Below are 22531 nucleotides of genomic sequence, written 5' to 3' on the forward strand. Positions count from 1 at the left end.
AAATGAATCAAAAATTATTGTCTGCCTTCCCAAACTGTCAAACTAAAAACTAAGCCACGCAATTACCCAAATCTAGTCATGAAAATATTATTTCATTTATACACAAAAACCCCATCAGCAGAGGTGTGATAAACACAATTGGCCCAATAGCATATGGTCCAACACACGCACTACTAACTAGGCTGGTAAACAGTAGCAATACTTTACAACGATGTAGGATTTTCTGCAAGAACATCTCTGGATACAAGCTACTGAATCTTCCAAAAGACGCAGTGAAAGTTTCCCACCACTTTATGCATCTAGAGTGCCTAGTAGGGTGGCTTTCTCTGACACATCAGACCATTCAAAATGTCTATGACACTGTGAAATCTGGTAATGCCCAGTGGTATGACATTAACACACAACTCCATGGACCTTGGCTGGGTAAAGGTGACCAAACAGATTGGCTCAGTGGCCAATCTGTTTATCGCAATCTGCACAGCAGTCTCCTTGTCTTGACACCAAAGATCCTTTGAGTCATCTGAAAAGCCAACAGGAGAAGGCGGAATCCAATGTCAAGTTCTTCGCTGTCATCACATCTGGACATTAACCTTGGAAAGTCTCCTTCAGGTAATTTTTCCTTTGCACATAACTTGGCAAAGATTCCCTTGTAAAATCTATAAATAGAACAAATTGGTATAGTCACTGTCGTGTGACACTTATTTTACATATATAGGCAGGAAGATGAACCACTTTGGAATATATAATTTGAAAATCAAGAAATATGTTCATTTACCTGAGTAATTGGATATGAATATTTGATTTCACAGTCTATTACTGCAACTTCTTTGTCTGTTGTTTCTGTTCCTTTCTATACCAGTCCTCCATTTTCATTTCATTTTCAAACTGCAAATTTGCTGGTTTGCAAATCTTCAAACATGCGATTTTTACTGTTTCTGGAATTTTCCAGCATGTCTGGATCTGTTTATTCTCATTCACTTAAATGTATAATTTTGCTTCTATATTTATTGTATTTGTTTCTTAAATGTCCATCCTATTACATTAAAATGACAAGTTTTAACACATTTTAGACAAAATATTGCAGAAATACTTAGTTTCATGGGTATCGTTAAGATCGCAACATTCATTTTATATGATTTTTTCTGCAATAAAAAGGTGATTGTTCAGCATGAAAAATCCAATTCAACCGAGTTTTATAGTGCTTGAGGCAAAACAAGCTTTGTAGATCAGCATTGTCATGCTTGCTTCATTTAACTATCAACATCCATTAATTATCTTAAATACCTCTTCGAGAGGATTATTTATGAATCTTCACTGCTAAACCTTTATTGGAAACATATGAAAATACCAAAATGCTGTTGCTGCACCAAAACTACAGATTAACAATGTGAAAGGAATGTTCCGACCAAAATTCAGTTGAAAGGGAATTTTAACTCTCTCAGATCGATGGGAGATGTGCAGCGAGCAGGCAAAATGGAACACCTTGATTTCCTGTGTCATCTCCACCAATTTTACTCGTTTTAACACTGCTCGCCCCACCTGGAAAAGTCATTGGGGAGGCACTGAGGCCCCTAAAGGCAAATTAAAAATAAAGGAGTACTTTTGCTCTTCTGGGCAGTATTCAAAGGAGGCCAAAGAGTTAAAATCTGTTGGGCCTCCAGCACAAACACTAATAGAGGATTGTTACCACTTGCATCAGTTCCCCACCGAGTTAAAATCAGCTCCAACTGAGCAGATCTTTTAACCTTGACAGGTACATAAAGGTAAGGGTATTAGTCGGTCAATTATTGTACACTCCACCCAATTTTCCTTACCACTGATACCAATGGCAGGATGAATACCGAGGGCAGATCCATTACTCCTCATTTTAAGCCATGCCAGAGTTAATTATCAACACCATAGAATCCCTTCAGTGCAGAAGGCCATCCGGCCTATCGCGTCTCCACTGACCCTTCGAAAGAACACTCTACCCATGTCCACTCCGCCTTATCCCCGCAACCCCAAACCTAACCCGCACAGCCCTGAACACTAAGGGGCAATTCATCATGGCCAATCCACCTAACTGCACAGCTTTGGTCTGTTGGAGGAAACTGGAGCACCCGGAGGAAACCCACGCAGATATCGGGAAAATGTACAAACTCCACACAGTTCGCCAAGGCCAGAATTGAACCCGGGTCTCTGGCGCTATGAAGCAGCAATGCTAACCACTGTGCCACCCTTTTTTTGTTTGCAATAAACATTCTATTTTGGACAGGTAGGCACCAGAGATCCCAACATAAGCAATAGGAAAGAACATTATTACAGCTGGTATCACAATCTAGCTTTAAAAATCCATTATTTTTCAAGAATGCAATTTCATTAGAATTCAAGTCAAAATGCAAAAATGCTAAATTTCTTCAAGATAGCAATTTTGAGTTCCAATTTCATATTTTTATTAACAGGGTGCTTAAGGCACTTAAAGATACAATCATTCATGTAAATTGATGTATGCTGAGCTTTACTTGGTGAACGCCTTTCAGATATCTTCTTTTTTACTGCTCCAAAAAGTGGACTCGAGAAAGCTTTTGCATTACATTCCCTCCCCCACCCCTGAATCCCTGGGTGTTTTGATTATGTGGCTTGGCCCATTCTTTGTTTCACTTTTCTTTATTATTTTACCAGAAGTATCAATATCTAGAGATATGACTTCCTTGTTTTGTTATGAATTTCCTTTTGAGTTCTTGCAGCTAGTCAAACCTAAGCGAATTCCATTAGCAAAGGTTACCGCCGTGGCAAAATTACGACATCAAAATATGAGCACTGCGGTACTTAAGTATCAACAATAGATGTGCCCTGTTCACATGCAGTGATTTATTATCTATGGACTGCATAACTAGGAAAAATATGTTGAATTGTGAAAAACAGTCACTAGTTTAGCACTGAGGATTTCTCCGTTTCTAATTATCTTTTTTTACCTCCAAGTTAGTCTATAAAACCATTAGCTTGCCCATACAGCCTGTAGCAGGCTGACATTTATTGTGTGAGAACTGCAGGAGCTAAAAGCTAAATTAAATTGAACAGGACACATTTAAAAGCTAGTTACTACTTCCACTGTAGCTCAAAGTTGATTCAAACATAGGTATCAATGATTGCATTATAGAAATAATAGATAAATCAGCTTTAAAAGTTATATCAAACGGTTAGGTAAATCAACAAGTCAAACTTTTATACTATTGCAAACTATACAATACAGAAATGCAGGAAACAAACAATGCAAATTATATTCGCGCACAGTGGTTAGCACTGCTGCCTCGCAGTGTCAGGGACTCAGGTTTGATTCCACCCTTGAATAACTGTATAGAGTTTGCACATTCTCCCTGTGTCTGCGTGGAATTTCCTCCGGGTACGTACTCCCGTTTCCTTTCACAGTCCAAAGTTGTGCAGGTTAGGTGAATTGGCCAAGCTAAATTGGTCCTTCGTGTCCAAAGATATGCAGGTTATGGGGATGGGGCGGGGGAGTGGGCCTAGATGAGGTGCTCTTTCGAAGGGTTGGTGCAGACTCGATAGGCTGAGTGGCCTTGTAGGGATTCTATGATATTCTTTCAGGCTGTGCAAACAGTTTTATGAAAATTAATAAATGAGATATTGATGAATTAGGAGTGAAGCAGATAGGTAACTACAGTTTATGAGTAAACTCCCCATGCTATAAGATGTTGCCCATCGAATGAAGACTCATGTTGAACTGCCAATTTATTTTCTCTGTAAATGCACTTTTAAAAAGTTTTATAGGTTTCTCAATTTCAAACTGATTAAGGTAACTTTCTTCCTTTTGCTCCTTATTTTTCCTAATTTGGTGTCCTTTTTCTCACATAGCCTATTTCTGATCTGCTGATCTATTCTATTTCCCTATTGTTTTGTTTGTATCTTAGCATCTTTTTTTGAATCAATTGCCCCTCGGGTTCTCCCATTTTCCACACCATTTCCTGGCTAAACAGGTAATCAAATGACATGTTTTCTGGCCTCTACCTTGACCGCTGGAACTGGCCATGTGAGAATAATTTGAGGACTCAATTATCAATTTTATCTCAACAAAGTTCATAGTCTCTCAACAATGATCAACTCTGATAACAATTAGAACCTGTCATGCCACAAAGCCACGAGCTGCTGCATTTGTTAGACTTCCCTCCCTTTAAGTCCCATTATGGACATTAAATATGCACCTTCAAAATACTAAGCAGAGGAAGCCAGGAAAATCACAGGGCTAAAAATGCTGCAGGTTGAGCTAAACTTGGGCTATGACTTGCCCACCTTCACACTCATGAGAATCTGAAATGTATCCAAAATTGAAAGAAATTCTGGTATTAAAATCAAGTAGGGACACAAGACTATTAAAAGAGTACATTTAAAACCTACAATTAAGATGTTCTTTTCTGAGCTACCAGGATAAACAAATGTGGCACTCTGATTGAAACTATATGCATTACCACAGAATTATAAAACCACGAAACTTATTCAACTAGAACAAGTTTTATCATCATAGATTTATGTGATTAAGGAGAATGGTACAGGTAATAGTGATTCTATGACATTAATCATTACTACTGCAAAAAAACACATTTGCCATAATACTGTATTTGTTTATTTCCCTTATGGAAAAAAATTAGGGTGACTGTTGTGCCCATCCAGATCAATGCCAAATGAAGGGACGCTTTTTCACATTTAGCGCTCTGAACCACCAAGTCTGTTAGTGCATGGGTTAATTGAAACTGCAGGATTAAGCACAAGCAGCACGAGTTAGATTTTATAAAATCTGTGTGTTTTCAAGTTATGATGGCTCAAAATTCCGGCTACATCTGGGCAGAAACTTACAACCTGCATAATGGGAATGTGTCAGTGCATTGACCCTCTTAGGTATTGCAATTATGCCAAGTGATACTGACATATGAAGAGCACACATTTGTCTGAAATTCCTCTATACATGATATTAGAAAAGATGAAGCCACTTAAAATAAATAGGTAAATGCATCTATTGAAATAATAGAGAAATTTAGGATGAATCTATTAAAAGTCTTGGACTATACAGTATTGCAGAAGCAGATACACAAGATGACTCAATGACATCACATTCATTCTGCCTGGACACTGGCGTCCCTAGATTTTGGACCGTTTGACCTCGCCATACCTATTTATTCATTCTTTATCAGACTACTATCCTAACTGGTAAGCTCACATCTGTAAACTGATGGGCTGTATAAAACTGCGCCATAATACTGTGATGCTTCCTGGATATGATTGGCTCCAGTTTGGCATGGTGCTAGCCGGGAATCCTCTAACTTGGGCGTGTCTCAATGCAGTCAAAGCAGCCAGATAAAGTGGCCACTTGGTGCAGTAGACTCGAATGTTTATGCTAAACTTATATTGCAACAAAAAAAAATGCACAATGATCTGGGTGTGACGCATGCTTCATTCGCGCTGCTTATTTTACCATCTTATCATGACCATTTTTGAGGCCCTTTCTCAATGTCATTGCTCGGGTGGCCATTAGTGCCTTATTGCTGCTAAATCAGAGTTTTTGCATGCCACATTAGGATTGTCACACGCCCCACACGCTTTCCACATTGGATCAGTTATCTCAAAGCGGACACTTGCAAAGCCTCCAGCCTGAAGCGCAAAAGTTAAAAAGGGTCTAAATTGGACAGGTTTCCTGCTTTTATTTTTTTTTAAATTGGGATTTTAAAAACACATTACTGGCACAGTGGTCGCCAAAGGCAGCATCCGACCCGGCTGCGCTCATTGTTCAGCGATTTTGTGACAGCGGAATGCAGTAATGGGAGGGAAACTCAAAGTGGTGATGGTGGGAGGCTGTTTTGGGATCGACCCTGAACCACTTTCTCCCTCCGATCCCATTCATTTCCCTGTCAGGGAGAACTTGCGGCGGCCTGCTTACTGCAATCGGCTACAGGATATTGGCGCACACACACCCGTATCTGCACCTGTACAGCGCCAGCGGCTCAATTTCACTTCAATGCACCGCCCGCCCGCACGTGTTTAAACAGCGGCCGATCCTAGGTGATTCCAGGACGCCTCGCGAACAAATAATAAGCAAACACACATTGTAACTTTTCAGAGTTTCGCCCCTGATTATTGACGTTGCCGTTTCTACCGTACGCCCAACAACAGCGCCTAAAGAGCAAAAACTTAAGTCGATGGATTGAAAAGTGCAAAAACGTACACAGAATGCTCACGCCCTAATAAGTCACTAAACACAGCTTTGTCGATATACAGTGAGTAGAGCAAGCATGCAAAACATTATTGTAAAATATGCATGAAATTTAGACAAAGGAATATTGCAATGCATCGGCCATAACATAAGCAGCGAATAGGGAGGTTGCATTTTTTCTCGCTCTCGTTTTTTTCTATTTTTGTTTTGAGATCGGCACTGTCAGATTCATGCAAACGTGGACCACGCCCTAAAGCTGCGGGGAACCAGAGGCCTGCGGATGCAGAGCAAAGCAAATCAAAGCATCAGCAGCAGCAGGCTACAAAGTATAGAGAATAAGCCCACCACTGGCCGGATCCCCTCGCCAGTTTGGGAAGGGCAGGTGAAAACAGTCGCACATCTTGGAAATCTTCCGGTAGCCCCGATCCTAATTGTCCTCAAAGTCAGTCAAGCGAGCCTGGAATTAGAGAGAGACAGAGAGAAGCAATAGCCCACGGCGATAGGTTCGCTTGTAGTGTCGAGGCAACAGCATCGTACTAACAGCCAGCATGAAAGATGCTGACACACGGACCCCGCATCACTGAATACGGGTCCCTAAGGTGGTAGGCAAATCATCCAGGTCATTTTGCAAATCCATGATGCCCAATCCGGATCGGATCTGCAGAACAGGGCGGCCAAGTGGCTGCAGAGAAATCTGTCCAAATACCTCACAACTGATCTAAATGCAGTAAATCAATGCTTGTCATGCACAGTTTTGAGAAGGAAATAATATGCATTAATTTTTTTCCCCAGGCAGGGACAAGGTATTGATTGGGATAGTTTATTTTCCTCGGCGGATGTGCATGCGTGTGCAGATGGTTAAGTATTGGGAACTCTGGAATTAGTTAACGGTTTTAGTTTTGCACTACACTTTGCAGCCCCATCCAGAAGTAGTCGGGACAACACCTGCGGGAGGGGTCTTTGGAAGTGTTGATCGTGGTGTGATTTCTCAAAATTCCTGTTGGATTGCATAAAGCTGAATTGGAAATAAACTTAGCTACAAAATGTCAAACTTTATTCAAGAGGGCACACGATGGGCGTTGTATTTAACCTTGCTGCAATCCTAGATCTAAATGCACTTGGGATCTTCATTAAAAACACGTTCCTGTGATGGGGAGCCGTTGTATTATTTTGAAAACCTCATCTTGGAAACGCTTTTATGTCCTGGGATTTTTTAAAAACAAAACTTCACCAAATTTGATGTTAAAATTGTATGACTTTGTGGAGAAGATAAATCGCTCTCCAGAATACACCAATTGGAATTTTAAAGCTTTGTGACCCGGGGGCCAGTGATTAACCAGTTTGGAAACTCGGGGGTGGGGAGGAGGGGGGCCTGCGGCGGAGTCAAGAAATCACTTCTGTCTCGGTCAGTAACACCGAGTTAACATGGGCTGCTGACTGTGAATTACAATCGGATACAGGAGAGTTAGGCTTGTAAATGAACGAAATGAACGTGAATGAAGGTTTCAGCTGGAAACGAGTTGCAGCAAGGTGAGGCTATTAGTGGCAACGTCTTGTTGCTGGGTCAGCCGAGATCGAATCTTGTTCGAGGGCAGTCGTTGTCATAAGTGAAATTGTCCGTTTTATTTAATATTTCGCAGAACCCGGAGCACTGCTACGAACCAAACTGCAGCTTTAAATATCGCCCTCATGCCTTTTTGCAAAACATTGTGTATTACCAGCCTCACTCCTCCTGAGTGAAGGAGATGAAATGCTGCAGTGGTCCCTGGATAACTGCATTACGTCAACAAATCCCCACTCCACAGTCAAATTGGATACTGTGATTTAAGAGGTTCTGGGTAAAAGTGTGAAGTCATTAAAACAGTGAACTAACCAGTGGATTTCGGTAAAAGAAATGATGCGGCTTTAAATGTTTTTAATTAATGACCAATGTGTTTATTTTAGATATATCATTTTATATCCCCTGCCATAAATAATTTATTTAATAATTGTGCATTTTAATCATCTCTCACTGTCACGGCCTCATTTGGTTTGTTTGTAGAGAGGATGAGCAACATAAGATTAACAGTACAACATGATTAAAATCAGTTCCGTTTATTTTAATAAAAGCAAATTACTGCGGATGGTGGAATCTGAAACATAAACAGAAAATGCTGGAAAATCTCAGCACGTCTGACAGCATCTGCTGGGAGAGAAGGGAGCTAATGTTTCAAGTCTAGATTACTCTGTCAAAGCTTCACCCAGACTAGAAACGTCAGCTCCCTTCTCCACAGATGCTGCAAGGCCTGCTGAGATTGTCCACTATTTCCTATTTTTGTTTCTATTTATTTTAATATAGTTGTGAATTTATTAAGGTCTGATTGCAAGAGCAGATAATTCCACTGTATGCTGATTATTGTAGCTTTGGAATGAGAATGAAATATAAAAATATATCCAAACTATTTTATTGAGCTAGCAAAATAATGTGTGTGTCTGACATGGAGGTAATATTTTCACTCGTTTGTCTATTCATCTGTAAACAATATATATCCCCAAAAAACTCATGGATGGATTTCAATAACACTTGATACACGGGGGGGGGGGGGGGGGGGGCAGCACAGTGGTTAGCACTGCTGCTTCACATCTCCAGGGTCCCAGGTACAATTCCCAGCTTGGGTCACGGTCTGTGCGGAATCTGCACGTTCTCCCTGTGTCTGCGTGGGTTTCCTCCGGGCGCTCCGGTTTCCTCCCAGAAGTTCCGAAATATGTGCTGTTAGGTAATTTGGACATTCTGAATTCTCCCTCTGTCTACCCGAACAGGCGCTGGAATGTGGCGACTAGGGGCTTTTCATAGTAACTTCATTGCCTACTTGTGGCAATAACGATTATTATATTATAGATAGGGTCTGAACCAAGGAAGAGCCGATTAGTTTCCGACCAAGGTGCAGATCCAGATCCTGGATTTTTTTTTTTAAAGGACCTGTTAACATCGGGAGATAGGGCAGATTGACTTTGTGTAGAATGTTGCGGGATGTTTAATTTAGAATGTTGCGGATTGTTTTAGAATGTTGTTAATTGTGTCCGCTGGTGTGGATTTGTCGCAGCTGTCAAAATGTGAGCAGAATTTTCAGGGCAGGTTGTCAGACATGGATTGGCCTGACACCTCCTCAGTGAGATGGAAACTGAAGAGATTTTTTATTTCCAGATTTGTTGTTACGGTGAATTGGCCGGGTAGAGGGTGGTGTTGTACCGAATGCCCTCTTGTTTGAAATGTGTTGAGAATGATTTTCAATACAAGCAGTACCAAACACAGAAAACACGTCCAGCTCTTTTTTTTAACGTTTTTTCAGCACACTGCCAACATGAGACTGCAAGTATTAATCAGTGGAAAAAGTACATTGTAAAATAATTCTATACAACAAAAACAATGTTAAAAATCCTGCTAAAATCCAAGAGGACAGTACGTGAATTAAGCTCTCTGGTGGTGTAAACGAATCCTTTGAATTTGCAGGGAAGTTATGAACTAAAAATGGGCCAGATTAACGATGGATGAAAACAGATCTCACGGAATAATTCTGTTTGATTGGAAGGGATCACGTCTCCAAATGGCACCCGTGTCTCTGTTGCAAACGGACGGCTTGTTGGGGTGGTATCATCTCATATGGCTTCTTAAAGCCCGATCTCGGCCCTTTAATAACTAAAAACATCCATAATCCAGACACAAGACGACTTTGTATTTTCGAAATAGCTCAGAAGAAACGAGAACGAAAATTCATATTTGGACATGAACGAAAATACAGATTTAAACGGGGGTCATTTGCAATGAAACTGCAGGGTGTAACAATGAAAATATAGCAGCCAAACAGCCACATCTTGCAGGCCCCCTGGGGAAGGCTAAAATCAGAAGTCATACCATTAAACAGAATTCCGATCGCCCATTCCAAACATCACATGACAGTATGTGGGGAAAGAGATGCGTTTTTTGCAGTGATGTTCGGGGGGCAGACTGGACTTTCCGGCATCAATATGCCACAATGCAATGCTTAAATCCAGCGAAAGCTCCAGGATAACGGGTTTTCTGAAAGGGATTCAGTGAGAAACATACTCAATCAGAGCAGGGACCAACAAACAAGCCAAGCAGGCCGCTGTGATCAGCCTATTTTGATGCTCCGGTCAGCCCACAGCTTGAGTGGCAAGTCCAGTTCTGGTGGTAGCTGAGCAACAGGCCTGATTCCTGGAAGCAAAGCCCTCCCCAGAGCCGGGAGACCGCACCTCAGTGTCTGCAATCTGAGCTGTGAGGACAGGCTGGGGAGATTCCTGCTTCTCGGCCGAGAAACGAGGCGCCACTTTATCAGGGTATTAAAAAAAAATGATTCGGGGTGTAGAAAAAAAAAGTTAACGTGTGAAACTGCTTCAATCCGGGCTGAACAATCCAGCTTCAGTCCAGTACAGGGCGAATTTAGAGCCGGCGTTAAGAAAATCGCTGCCACCCCGTGTGACCCTGTGCAAGAACGGGAAGTATGGGGGCCCGGAGTATCCACATTTCTTTGTAACAAACCTCCTGGAATAGGGCAGGCTCGGGGAGCCGAGAGGCCTATGCCTGCTCCTTGTTCCGAGGTGTGTTTCCTGGGGACAGGACTGGCAGCAACCCAGGAGGAAAAAAAACTTGGGGGGGAAATGGGATGACCATTTCCCTCCCCCCACACACACACACACTTTATTGGAACCGCCTCCGTGAGTCCTACAGATATTAGATATGAAGGGAAGGTTATTGACTCGGTGTTCAGTGGCCGGGGACGGCATGTGATCAAACAAATCTCCAGGAAATCTGAGGGGAGAATGGGGACGTCCCTGGGTGCATGCTGCTGACAGCAAGGGCCCTGTGCTGGGCACAGGCCTGGGGAATGCAATCTGACCCATTCCCCTGTCTGGATCAGAGCTGTCACATACTGGAGCCTCCGGGAGAGGAAGGTTTGACATTTCACACGCTGATGCCACATTTACACCACGAGGCTGTTTACCAGCTCACTGGGGCGAGGTCGCCGCCTCAACCAATCAGTTAAAGGCGCTCTTTGCAATTCTGATATCGGATTGCATTATTTATTTATTTATTTGGCCAGAATTCCGACCCCGGTTTGGAAAGGCAGCAGACGGCACAAGCACAGTAACTGAAACCTGCTGCTCCTGTGTGGGATCTGCAGGCCAGCAAAGGGGGCGCTTCAAAGCAGCTGGTGTAACCTCTCTAAGAATAGAAAAACAATGTCAGTCACTTCGTTTAACAAATCCGTTGCACGCACTTTGTCAAGTCGCGTGTTGGCATTCAGATTTCCTTTGCCCATGGCGCCAGTTTGCCCTTTAAACGGGAGACTATTCCCTGTTTGTAAGTAACTTACCAGCACATGTTTCATTTCTGGTTCAAATGCCGCCTTCGAGGGGCATTGACTGGAGACGGGAAGGTCAAGGGCAGAGAAGCAGTAAAGGAGCGTTCATGTATTTTGTGTGGGATTGGGTAACATTAGCTACCAGAATGTAAATCAAGCGACTTGCTAAATTTAAAATCCTCAACATTTTAATTTTTTGTCTGTATCAACCGGTTCAGTGCATGTTCAGCTCGACTTCTGAAACCGAATAATAATAATAACAATCTTTATTGTCATAAGAAGACATACATTAACACTGCAATGAAGTTACTGGGAAAAGCCCCTAGTCGCTACACTCCAGCGTCTGTTCAGGTACACAGAGGGAGAATTCAGAATGTCCAATTCACCGAACAGCACGTCTTTCGGGACTTGTGGGAGGAAACACACGCAGACACGGGGAGAAAGTGCAGACTCCGCACAGACAGTGACCCAAGCTGGGAATCGAACCTGGGACCCTGGATCTGCGAAGCAACAGTGCTAACCATTGTGCTACCATGCCGGAAGATAATACCAATATACAACAAAATAAACTGTCTTTCTCAAGTGCTCCGCAGGTACAGAAAGATGTATGGATGCATTTGATATTAGGAAAGGCAAAACAGTGGCAGCAAACCAGGAGAGGAAGCATGAAATAAAGCAGAGTCAGCTGAAGAAATGGGCTTGTAAAAGCACTAAGGCAGGTTTGCCAAACTCCCAGGATTATGCTAGAGACTTCAGAACTTAAAGGGCAATTTCCTGGACGTTGCTCACAACAGTCCAGAAGAAAAAAATCAGAAGTGCATGAATAAAAACTGCTTTTCATTTTTATCAAACATTTCTAGCTGTGAACAAATGGAGATGGGACAAGAATGTTGCTTGACACAGAGTCAACCTTCATCCAATCGGGTATTGAAGAGTCTGACAGCTTTCCATTGACAGTGGTGCACTGTGAGGCTATACATGACAGCCAAACATTGGTGGTCCTTGGCTGGAGGCAGGTGGTCATGTGATGAAGCCGCCATGAACCAGAGTTTGCAACCCGAAGGGAGAAAGATGGGAAGAGAATTCCTGAAGGCAGGAGCATGGTGGTTGAATGGTTGACTGCCAATGGTGAAGCGGAAGGAATAGCAACGAGGGACTGTGAAGAATTGGGAAAAATTAAGATTGAAAAATGAAATGAAAATAAAATGGGGAATTGATAAGGGCAGCTGTCTGAAGTGGTGTTTAGATATGCGAATTGGCATGCCAGTGAGAAAAGCAAGTGTTTACCTATGTGGCTAGGAGAGAACAATGGGACGTAGAAGAGGTAACGTCATAGTGGAGAGATAATGAAATAGGCGCTTATATGCAGGACCCACGGGGTGCGTAACCTCAAAGGGAAATAATGATAAATCAATAGCACAATTTAAAAAATGTAGATCATAGAATTTACAGTGCAGAAGGAGCCCATTGAGTCTGCACTGGCCCTTGGAAAGAGCACCCTACTCAAGCCCATACCTCAACCCTATCCCCGTAACCCCACCTAACCTTTTTGGACACTAAGGGAAATTTTGCATGGCCAATCCACCTAATTTGAACATTTTTGGGCTGTGGGAGGAAATGGAGCACCCGGAGGAAACCTAATGCAGACACGGGGAGAATGTGCAGACTCCGCACAGACAGTGACCCAAGCCGGCAATTGTACGTGGGACCCTGGAGCTGTAAAGCAACAGTGCCAACCATTGTGCTACCGTGCCGCCACAGTCCCAGAGAACCATTGGCTGCTCTTCACTTTGTGAGCTGACTGCTGGTAATTTAACCTGACCGTCACCACACCTCAGGCGAGGGGCAAGGTTGAGAAGGTGAGACCTTCATGAGGAATCTCAGTTGGTACAGGAATTGAACCTGCAGGCATTGCTCCACATCACGACCAAGCCATCCAGCCACCTGAGCTAACTGACCCCTGGATGTGCACAGTAGACGCAGCTACCATCATAGCCACACCCAGCTGCAGGAAACAGTCTCCCCTGAAGACAGCTTACTGCTAAAAGGGCAGCCGGCTGTAATCCAAAACTCAAATCGAGAAGATTACGTCTTGGCTGAAACTGAAGACAGTTTTCTAAAATGTGGACAAATAACCCGTGTGTGGTAATTATCTGCTGATTTAGCTCGTCGAGTTATTTGGGAACAAGGGGCATCGCAGAGTTCAGGAACCATAGGTAGTTGGGAACAAAGGGGTAACTTCATGTAATACTGTGCCTGTATAACCATCAATGTAGTTAAGTGTACTGCTATAGTGTATTATAGTCCTTGTGTGTTTTTCTTTTAAGTTAATAAATATGTTTATTAATTGATCACAAAATGACTGAACTATTCCTCCCTGGTTTGCATATCTTTCCTCACATTATACCAAATTGAAAATATACACCAGTAAGAACTGATGTCCCAAGTGACCCTTCTGGCTTTTGGGATACCCTTGCATTTAACATCAGCGGACTCTTAACAGGTATTAATGTAGGGGCACACAAAGGTACGGAGATGTTACAACATGAAAGGATTTGAAAATATGCCTGCTATTGTGGTGATTTATTGTAGTAATAAAGCTCTCAAACAGGACCAACTTCAATAATTTAGTTTTAACCCTAGGCTGCTTATTGAAGCTCTAAACTTTGTATTTAAAAATCCACCTTTGTCCTGCCCCCCCCCCCCCCCCCCCCCGCCCCCTGTTTGCCAACCTTTCTTATTAATCCCTATCTGCTCCCTTAATTTTAACTTCAGTTTCCCTTTCTTACCTTTATTTACATTCTGACCTGTTATTTTTTTTTATTTAGTGAATGTAAATCCCCAGAACCAAGCGATCACCTCCTCATTAGTTGAGTTGAAGGTGATTAATCTGCCACTTAAATCTATAGGGTAGACACTTCTCAGTTATCGTGTCACAAATGCATAAGAAGTTTGTACTGAGGCCCCAATGGTGAAGGTTGGCTGCCCTGGGGCCCTGACTTGTCCTGAACCTGTTTAGCAAGGACCACACCCGCTATGCTAGATCGAAGACTGCCATTCCACAGCTGGGGTTTGTCACAAGCAGTTTATTAATGACCTGTGCCTGATGTACTAAAATGTTCCCTTAACCTTTCTTCTGACCTGTCCATTTTATAAGCAGGGCAGCATTTTTTTTTTTTTAATGAAAGAATTACATTGGCTAAGAGTTGGCTTTTAAGGACAGTGTTACAGCCATTGGGAAACTAGTGTTCATAGTTTGACGTCAGACATAAAAATCTCATCCCATGAAGGTAATGTTCTGCCAGCAAAGGCAAGGTGCAATGCTCCCAACAGGACTGCAAACGGTGAGACAACTAGATAATCAAGATGCAGTGCTTTGATGGTGCCAAACACGCCAGCAACACCCAGGGGAGCAAAGCAGGAAGGATTTAACCATGTGATGGCTGTCATCCTTTGCAAGCGAAACACCTAGGGAGAGCATGGTTGAATTTACCAGTTTATTTGTCAGGCATCCAGATTTGGGATGAGATTAACCAAACTGAAACCAATTTGAAATTAAATCTATGCACTTTATTTGGGAACAAATTGTATATTGTCTGCCGTGGCTGAGTGATAGTGTAGCCACCTGGGGTGACCACTGCCCAAACACAAAATGGAAGATTGCAAGGAATGCAGGGAAAATTGGACAGGTTGTAAAAAGCAAGCAGCTTGCAGAGTGCTTGTATATTTGGACTGCAGCAGAAACCAGTTTGGCTGTTGCTGAAACCAGACAACGCTATGAAAAGAAACAGTTAGCATATTAATGAGGCGATAGCGGGCGATCCCCAGGCACAAAAGAAACAAGTTAACATTAACCGATACATTAAATGGAAGGCCAGACTTTTCGGCGCCAAAGAAGCCCAAAACAATGAGTCCCAAGAACCGCCCCAGTGATCGAGATACTGTCCCGTTATTGGGGAATTCAAATCAATCGATTGGGAAGAGACCCAATCGATTACAAGAGTATAGAGGATCCGCCCAGGTGAGCGCAAGACCCTGAGAGGAGTATAAAACAGAAACCCCGACCCCAGCTCGCTCTCTCTGTCAGCCTCTTCTTGACCAGCCAGCCCTCCCAGCAGAACACCGTTGCAGCAAAGAACCCCTGTGGAGGAGAGGTCTGGACGTCAGCCGCCAACAAGTAAGTGTCACAACGCACGCTATGGGAATAGACACTCCTGACCCCTTTAGACCATAACCACTGGAAGCCTGCGGACCCAGGACAAAGCTAGAGGCCGTTGTTCCCTGATCCGGCAGTCCCCTTATCCAGATAAGTATTTGGCCTAGTAGTGGTAGGATTAGCCTAGTCTTATAGTTTATATGCATGATTAGTAGATTACTGTAATATAATAAACGTGTCTTGTTTGAACTTACTAATTGGTGTATGGTTTTATTGCTTTGAACTTGACCTTGAAACTTGTGGCGGTATCTTAACGATACCTGGCGACTCCAAAGCTAATTAACGAAACAGAGCCAAATTGAGTGTTAAGCACACTCACCCAGAACGAGCAACAATAGATAGATAGAGAAATACAGCACAGAACAGGCCCTTCGGCCCACGATGTTGTGCCGAACTTTTGTCCTAGGTTAATCATAGAATTTTGGACACTAAGGGCAATTTATCATGACCAATCCACCCAACCTGCACATCTTTGGACTGTGGGAGGAAACCGGAGTATCCGAAGGAAACCCACACACACACGGGGAGGATGTGCAGATTCCACACAGACAGTGACCCAAGTCGAAATCGAACTTGGGATGCTGGAGCTGTGAAGCAATTGTGCTATCCACAATGCTACCGTGCTGCCCTTAATGTTTGCATTCTGAATCAGTGAACCATGGATTCGAGAACCACTCCAAAGAGTTGAGTACAAGGCCCAGGCTGGCACTTCAATACAGGAATGCTGCAGTGTCGGAGGTGTCATCCTTCAGATGAGGTAGCCCCTGCCTGGCCTCTCGGCAAGTTGTAGGAGATTCCATCGCACGCTTGGAAGAAGAGCTGGGAAATATCCTAATGTCTTGGCCACCACTTAACGTTCAACACATATTTCAAACAGATGAGCTGTTTGTCCAGCATTAATGGGCTCAGATTATTTGCCATCTAAATATGACATCCTCCAATCACAACATCCTGAGTCTTCCCTTTCACTGTTTTTCACCTTGTTTGTTGTAGCACTTGACCTTGTAGCACTTGACGTGGGTAGCTCAGTGGTTAGCACTGCTACCTCACAGCGTCAGGGACCCGGGTTCAATACCGACCTTGGGTGACTGGAGGTTGCACATTCTCCCCGTGATGCATGGGTTTCTTCCGGTTTCCTAACACATTCCAACGATGTGCAAGTTGGGTGCATTGAACATGCTAAATTGACCCTTAGTGTCCAAAGGTTAGGTGGGTTTACGGGGTCACGGGGACAGGACAGGGAATTAAGCCTAGATAAAAAATCAAAAAAATGAAAATCGCTTATTGTCACGAGTAGGCTTCAATGAAGTTACTGTGAAAAGCCCCTAGTCACCACATTCCAGCGCCTGTCCGGGGAGGCTGGTACGGGAATCGAACCGTGCTGCTGGCCTGCTTGGTCTGCTTTAAAAGCCAGTGATTTAGCCCAGTGAGCTAAACCAGCCTTAAAAGAGTGCACCAGGAGGGTCGGTGCAGACTTGATGGGCCAAATGGCAATCTTCTGCACTGAAGGGATTCTATGACCTTGATTTTACAGGGAGAAAACTGGAATAGAAAGAAGTTGCATATTGTAACACTCTTTCTGGTCTGCAAATGTCCTAAAGCACTTTAGAATTAATGAAGCACTTCGGTATGTAATCACAGTGGTACTGTATGAAACAATATAACATACTACGGAACTGCCCAACATAGCACACAGTGATTCAGCTGAAAAATGTTAACACAATATCAATGTTCAGAGAATCACAGAATTTACAAAAGGGGGCCATTCGGCCCATTGAGTCTGCACTGGCCCTTGGAATGTGCACCCTATTTAAGCCCACACATCCACCCTAACCCAGAACCCCACCTTTTTTGGACACTAAGGGCAATGTAGAATTTACAGTGCAGAAGGTGGCCATTTGGTCCATCGAGTCTGCACCGGCCCTTGGAAAGAGCACCCCACTTAAGCCCACATCTCCACCCTATCCCCGTAACCCAGTAACCCCACCTAACCTTAGGGCAATTTAGCACGGCCAATCCACCTAACCCTGCACATTTTTGGACTGTGGGAGGAAACTGGAGCACACGGAGGAAACCCACGCAGACACGGGGAGAACATGCAGACTCCGCACAGACGGTGACCCAAGCTAGGAATCGAACCTGGGACCCGGAGCTGTGAAGTAACAGTGCTAATCACTGTGCTACCGTGCCGCCCTAATCTCGCACTCAGCTGTACAAAACAGAGGATATTCAAAACATATTTCTCTTACTGTGCAACACTAGAAAGGAAGTGACAGATGAAACAGTAAGTAATTGAACTATTTTTATTAATAAATAGCTTATTTCCAAGAGTGCGCATTAAAGCCAAACATCGCCAGTGGAAGATACAATAACGTTTTATCAAGCAGACAACGATGCTGTTTCAAATCTTTGACATTCTATAATTAATGTGATTAATTAAAGGCAATTCCATAAATACTTCAAAATTGTTTTGGAATCAGTTGAACAATGCACAAAAGTGATATTCAGAAATAATTTCACATTGTCATCATTTTGAATAGTCTTTTTACTGAAGCTGCCCATCTGACCTCTCTGCCAGATATATATTCAATTTTATAAACCATTGCTAAGTTGGACACTGGAATGCAGTTGCTGACTCATCCTTCATTTGTTCCAGGCTCTCATGGCTACTGACACATCGCTAGTGATTCATTCATGGCACATTATGTTTTAATGCTTTTAAAAGAGTATCCTAGTTTGTTCCACATCATAAAATCGATCCATCGAAATTAATACTGGAAAGCTAGAACTCTCCATTTTCAACTAGTGGAGCCTTCGGCTATCCAACCACTCAGTGTGTTTAATAAGAACCTTTCTCAAATCCCCACACAATAAGGTGACTTTTATGTCCTCAAATGTTACTTTTAATGCTTTGGATTGATAGTCAAGCAAAAATTGCACAATCAAACCCTGACCTCTGAAAACCTCATATTAGCTCCAGGCAGGTTTCAGACGGGCAAAGTGGTGTGAATTAGAATTTTTTTTGCTGCATCAGAAAACAGGCCTTGGTACTTTAACTCTCAGTGTCATTGTAATCCCACCCTGCCCTAACACAATGGAGAAAGAACCCACTATCAGTATCCACAGCTCAGCTGGAGAGGCATGTTTGAAGTGATAGTGCACCTCTTTCAGCGAGGTTATAGTCCCTTCTTGTTCACTTTGGTGGGTTGATGGTGGAAAAAAGATTAATTCAACCTGAATCGCAGGTTCCTGCTGTGAGAGGTCAGAGTGAGGAGGGGAATTATTTCCAAAGACCAAGTGCATATGGAGAGGCCCAGACAACATCATAAATAATTTTAAACTGGAGCAGCATATGCTGGAAATCAGTGTCCCCTCCAGAGTTATGGCCTATAGAAAAATACAGCACAGAACAGGCCTTTCGGCCCTCGCTGTTGTGCCGAGCATTGTCCGAAACCAAGATCAAGCTACCCGACTCCCTGTCACTCTGGTGTGCTCCATGTGCCTATCCAATAACCGCTTGAAAGTTCCTAAAGCTCGTATGTTTGGCAGTCTTTCCAGTGATGGAATGTGAGCTAGGTTGTTATCTGTGAAGTAGGATGTGAATGGTTTGTTCAAATGTTTTCCATTCTAATACATTAACTCTCAGATTGTCCTTTATCACCCTCTCAATGCCACCATTCGATTGTGGGTTGCAGTGTAATGTTAGATGGTGAGAAATTCTGTTACCTACTCGGAACTCTATTACTGACGGGAAAGAAACTGCGGGTCCATTGTCTGTGGTGATAGTCTCTGGCAAGCCCCATTTTAGAAACAACTTGTCAAGATTGTCAATGGCTGAAGTGGTTGGTACGGAACATGTTACGGCGATTTCCAGCAATTTACTCTGTAGATCACCAATAACGAGCAGAGGGGGCAGCACGATGGCGCAGTGGGTTAGCCCTGCTGCCTCACGGCGCCGATGTCCCAGGTTTGACCCCAGCTCTGGGTCACTGTCCGTGTGGAGTTTGCATATTCTCCCCGTGTTTGCGTGGGTTTCGCCCCCACAGCCCAAAAGATGTGCAGAGTGGGTGGATTGGCCACGCGAAATTGCCCCTTAATTGGAAAAAATGAATTGGGTACTCTAAATTTATAATAAAAAAGAAGAAAAATTAATGAATAGCGAGCAGAGAATGCTGATTCCTAGGGGCTGCTTGCACTTCTCCAAAAATATGGACTTAAAGTTTTTCCAATGATTTTGTTGACCATGGTTTTGTTTGTATAGGTGGAGGACACGGTTGAACTGGTTTCTCAGAGTGTACAAGCTACATAGTTTCAAGTGAACACTTCCAAACAGTGATCGGTTGCTGGGCAAAACCTGCTTCGTGAGATCATTGTTTCATTTTTACAACAGCTGGACGTCCTTCCCGGGCAAGGTGCATTACGCATCACTGTAGTGCTTTTGAGATAAATGCTCAAATGCCACGTGCTGTACAGTTATCACCAAGCAATGTGACTTCATTGTGCAGTACGGGATCAGTTCTTCCCTTGAAGCTTACTTTCAGCAGTATGTTGTTGGTTACCAATTTTACAATTCTATCTTCAACTCCTTTCACGTGACAAGATTTTGGTCAGGTGCACAATGATTGCGAGTTGCTTTAATAGCTTAGTGGTTATCACAGTTGCTTCACAGCGCCAGGGTCCCAGGTTCGATCCCCGGCTTGGGTCACTGTCTGTGCGGAGCCTGAACGTTCTCCCCGTGTCTGCGAGGGTTTCCTCCGGGTGCTCCGGTTTCCACCCACAGTCCAAAGACGTGCGGGTTAGGTGGATTGGCCATGATAAATTGCCGTTAGTGTCCAAAATAAAAGGTTAGGTGGGGTTATTGGTTACAGGGATAGGGTGGAGGTGTGGGTATGTGTAGGGTGCTCTTTCCAAGAGCCAGTGCAGACTCGATGGGCCAAATGGCCTCCTTCTGCACTGTAAATTCTCTGATTCTATGATGCTGCCTGATATAGTTAGTCTGGTTCAGCATGTCAGCTACTCAGTTTTATGAACATTTGTGATACTTGACCTAAGTTATATTGTTGAAAATGGGCTGACCATCTGTAGACGTGTGGAGGTCAATGACCTAATCCTGACATAGCTAACAATGTAGTCAGCACTTGGTGATTGGTGCAGAGAGTGAACTTTCTACAATAGAGATACATGTGGCAATGTTCACTTGCGTGGACGCAGGCTAGTTCTTCCCACTTTCCAGTATAGTATTTGTGCTCAGTTTACACCAGGCATGACACATAAATGATTGGTCGTTCACATCCATCAACGTATTGTGAGAGTACAGCTTCAACTGCAGTTCCCGCTACATCAATTGTGACTTGTTTCTCCATGTGGGCTGTATGGGTGGCACGGTTGCACAGTGGTTAGCACTGTTGCTTCACAGCGCCAGGGTCCCAAGTTTGATTCCCGGCTTGGGTCACTGTCTGTGCGGAGTCTGCACATTCTCCCCATATCGGCGTGGGTTTCCTCCGGATGCTCCGGTTTCCTCCCACAAGTCCCGAAAGATGTGCTGTTAGGTAATTTGGACATTCTGAATTCTCCCTCTGTGTACCCGAAGATGCATCGGAATGCCGCAACTCGGGGCAGGGGGGACTTTGTGAGGGGCTGGGGGAACTGGGGGGGTTGGTCCGGGACACTCGAGCCGGCCAAAGGGGGGACTATTTCGTGGGCTGGGTCCGAAAGCAGCTGGCGCCATGTAGCACGGCGCGGCTGCTGCAGACCACCCCCATGCCCATGGGCGGCCACGGACTCAGCAATTCTCGGCAGCTAGAGCCGGGTGCTCTACGCTGCTGGCATGCTAGCCCCCAGCAAAACAGGGAATCGGTGGCTGTTTTACGCCATTTTTCTGGCGCCAGCCTGGGGACATAACCCCAGAATCAGAGAATCCAGCCCCATGACTTTGGCTACTGAATTAAAAAATGATACTGCATCAATTTTTAAGGATCCCAAATAAATTAATGAAGCGATCAATAAATTAATAAATCTATAATCTATCATGACCCAACCACCCCCGCTAACAACGCCTTGTCCGGTACAAGAAAAATCAATCCTCAAATACACCCAGTGGACATGCAAAAAGAATGAAAATTCCTTCCTCTTTGGCCTCTCAAACCTCCATGGGTCCACCCCACCCATCCGCTCCACAAACCCCCGCAACTCCTTCGCTATCACCAACACCTTTAGAGACCCGGGACACGACCAGTCAAGCCTAGGATCCAACCTTGTATTAAAGTTCCCCCCCAATAATCAGCCGTTGTGTGTCCAAGTCCGGACCCTTTCCCAAAACCCGCTTCATAAATTCCATATCATCCGAATTTGGGGCTTACATGTTCACCAGCACACCCTCCAGCCTCCCGCTTAACATCACAAACCTGCCCCCCGGATCTGCCACTATATTCCCCACCATAAAGGCACCAACAACGTTACGCCCTCATCTTCATGTCCAATCCCGTGGAAAAATCTGCCCCACCCAGCCCTTCTTCAGCCATGTCTGATCCACAACATTCAAATCAGTCTCTTGTAGAAATGTAACATCTAGGGCGGCATGTGGCACAGCGGTTAACACTGGGACTGCGACACTGAGGACCCGGGTTCGAATCCCGGCCCTGGGTAACTGTCCATGTGGAGTTTGCACATTCTCCCCATGTCTGCGTGGGTTTCACCCCCACAACCCAAAGATGTGCAGGGTAGGGGGATTGGCCATGCTAAATTGCCCCTTATTTA

At 43.9% G+C, this 22531-nt stretch overlaps 1 protein-coding gene across 1 annotated transcript in view; it reads right to left on the bottom strand.

The window, feature by feature from the left end:
* LOC119962248 (neuroblast differentiation-associated protein AHNAK-like) overlaps positions 1 to 6738 on the bottom strand; it is a 158644-nt gene extending 151906 nt beyond the window's left edge. Inside the window, 1 exon segment of the mRNA XM_038790238.1 lies at positions 6545 to 6738. Coding sequence (XP_038646166.1) covers positions 6545 to 6599 — 55 coding nt within the window. The 5' untranslated portion in view covers positions 6600 to 6738.
* Positions 6739 to 22531: the final 15793 nt, after the last annotated feature.

The sequence above is a fragment of the Scyliorhinus canicula genome, chromosome 2, assembly GCF_902713615.1.
Source record: "Scyliorhinus canicula chromosome 2, sScyCan1.1, whole genome shotgun sequence".
NCBI lineage: Eukaryota > Metazoa > Chordata > Chondrichthyes > Carcharhiniformes > Scyliorhinidae > Scyliorhinus > Scyliorhinus canicula.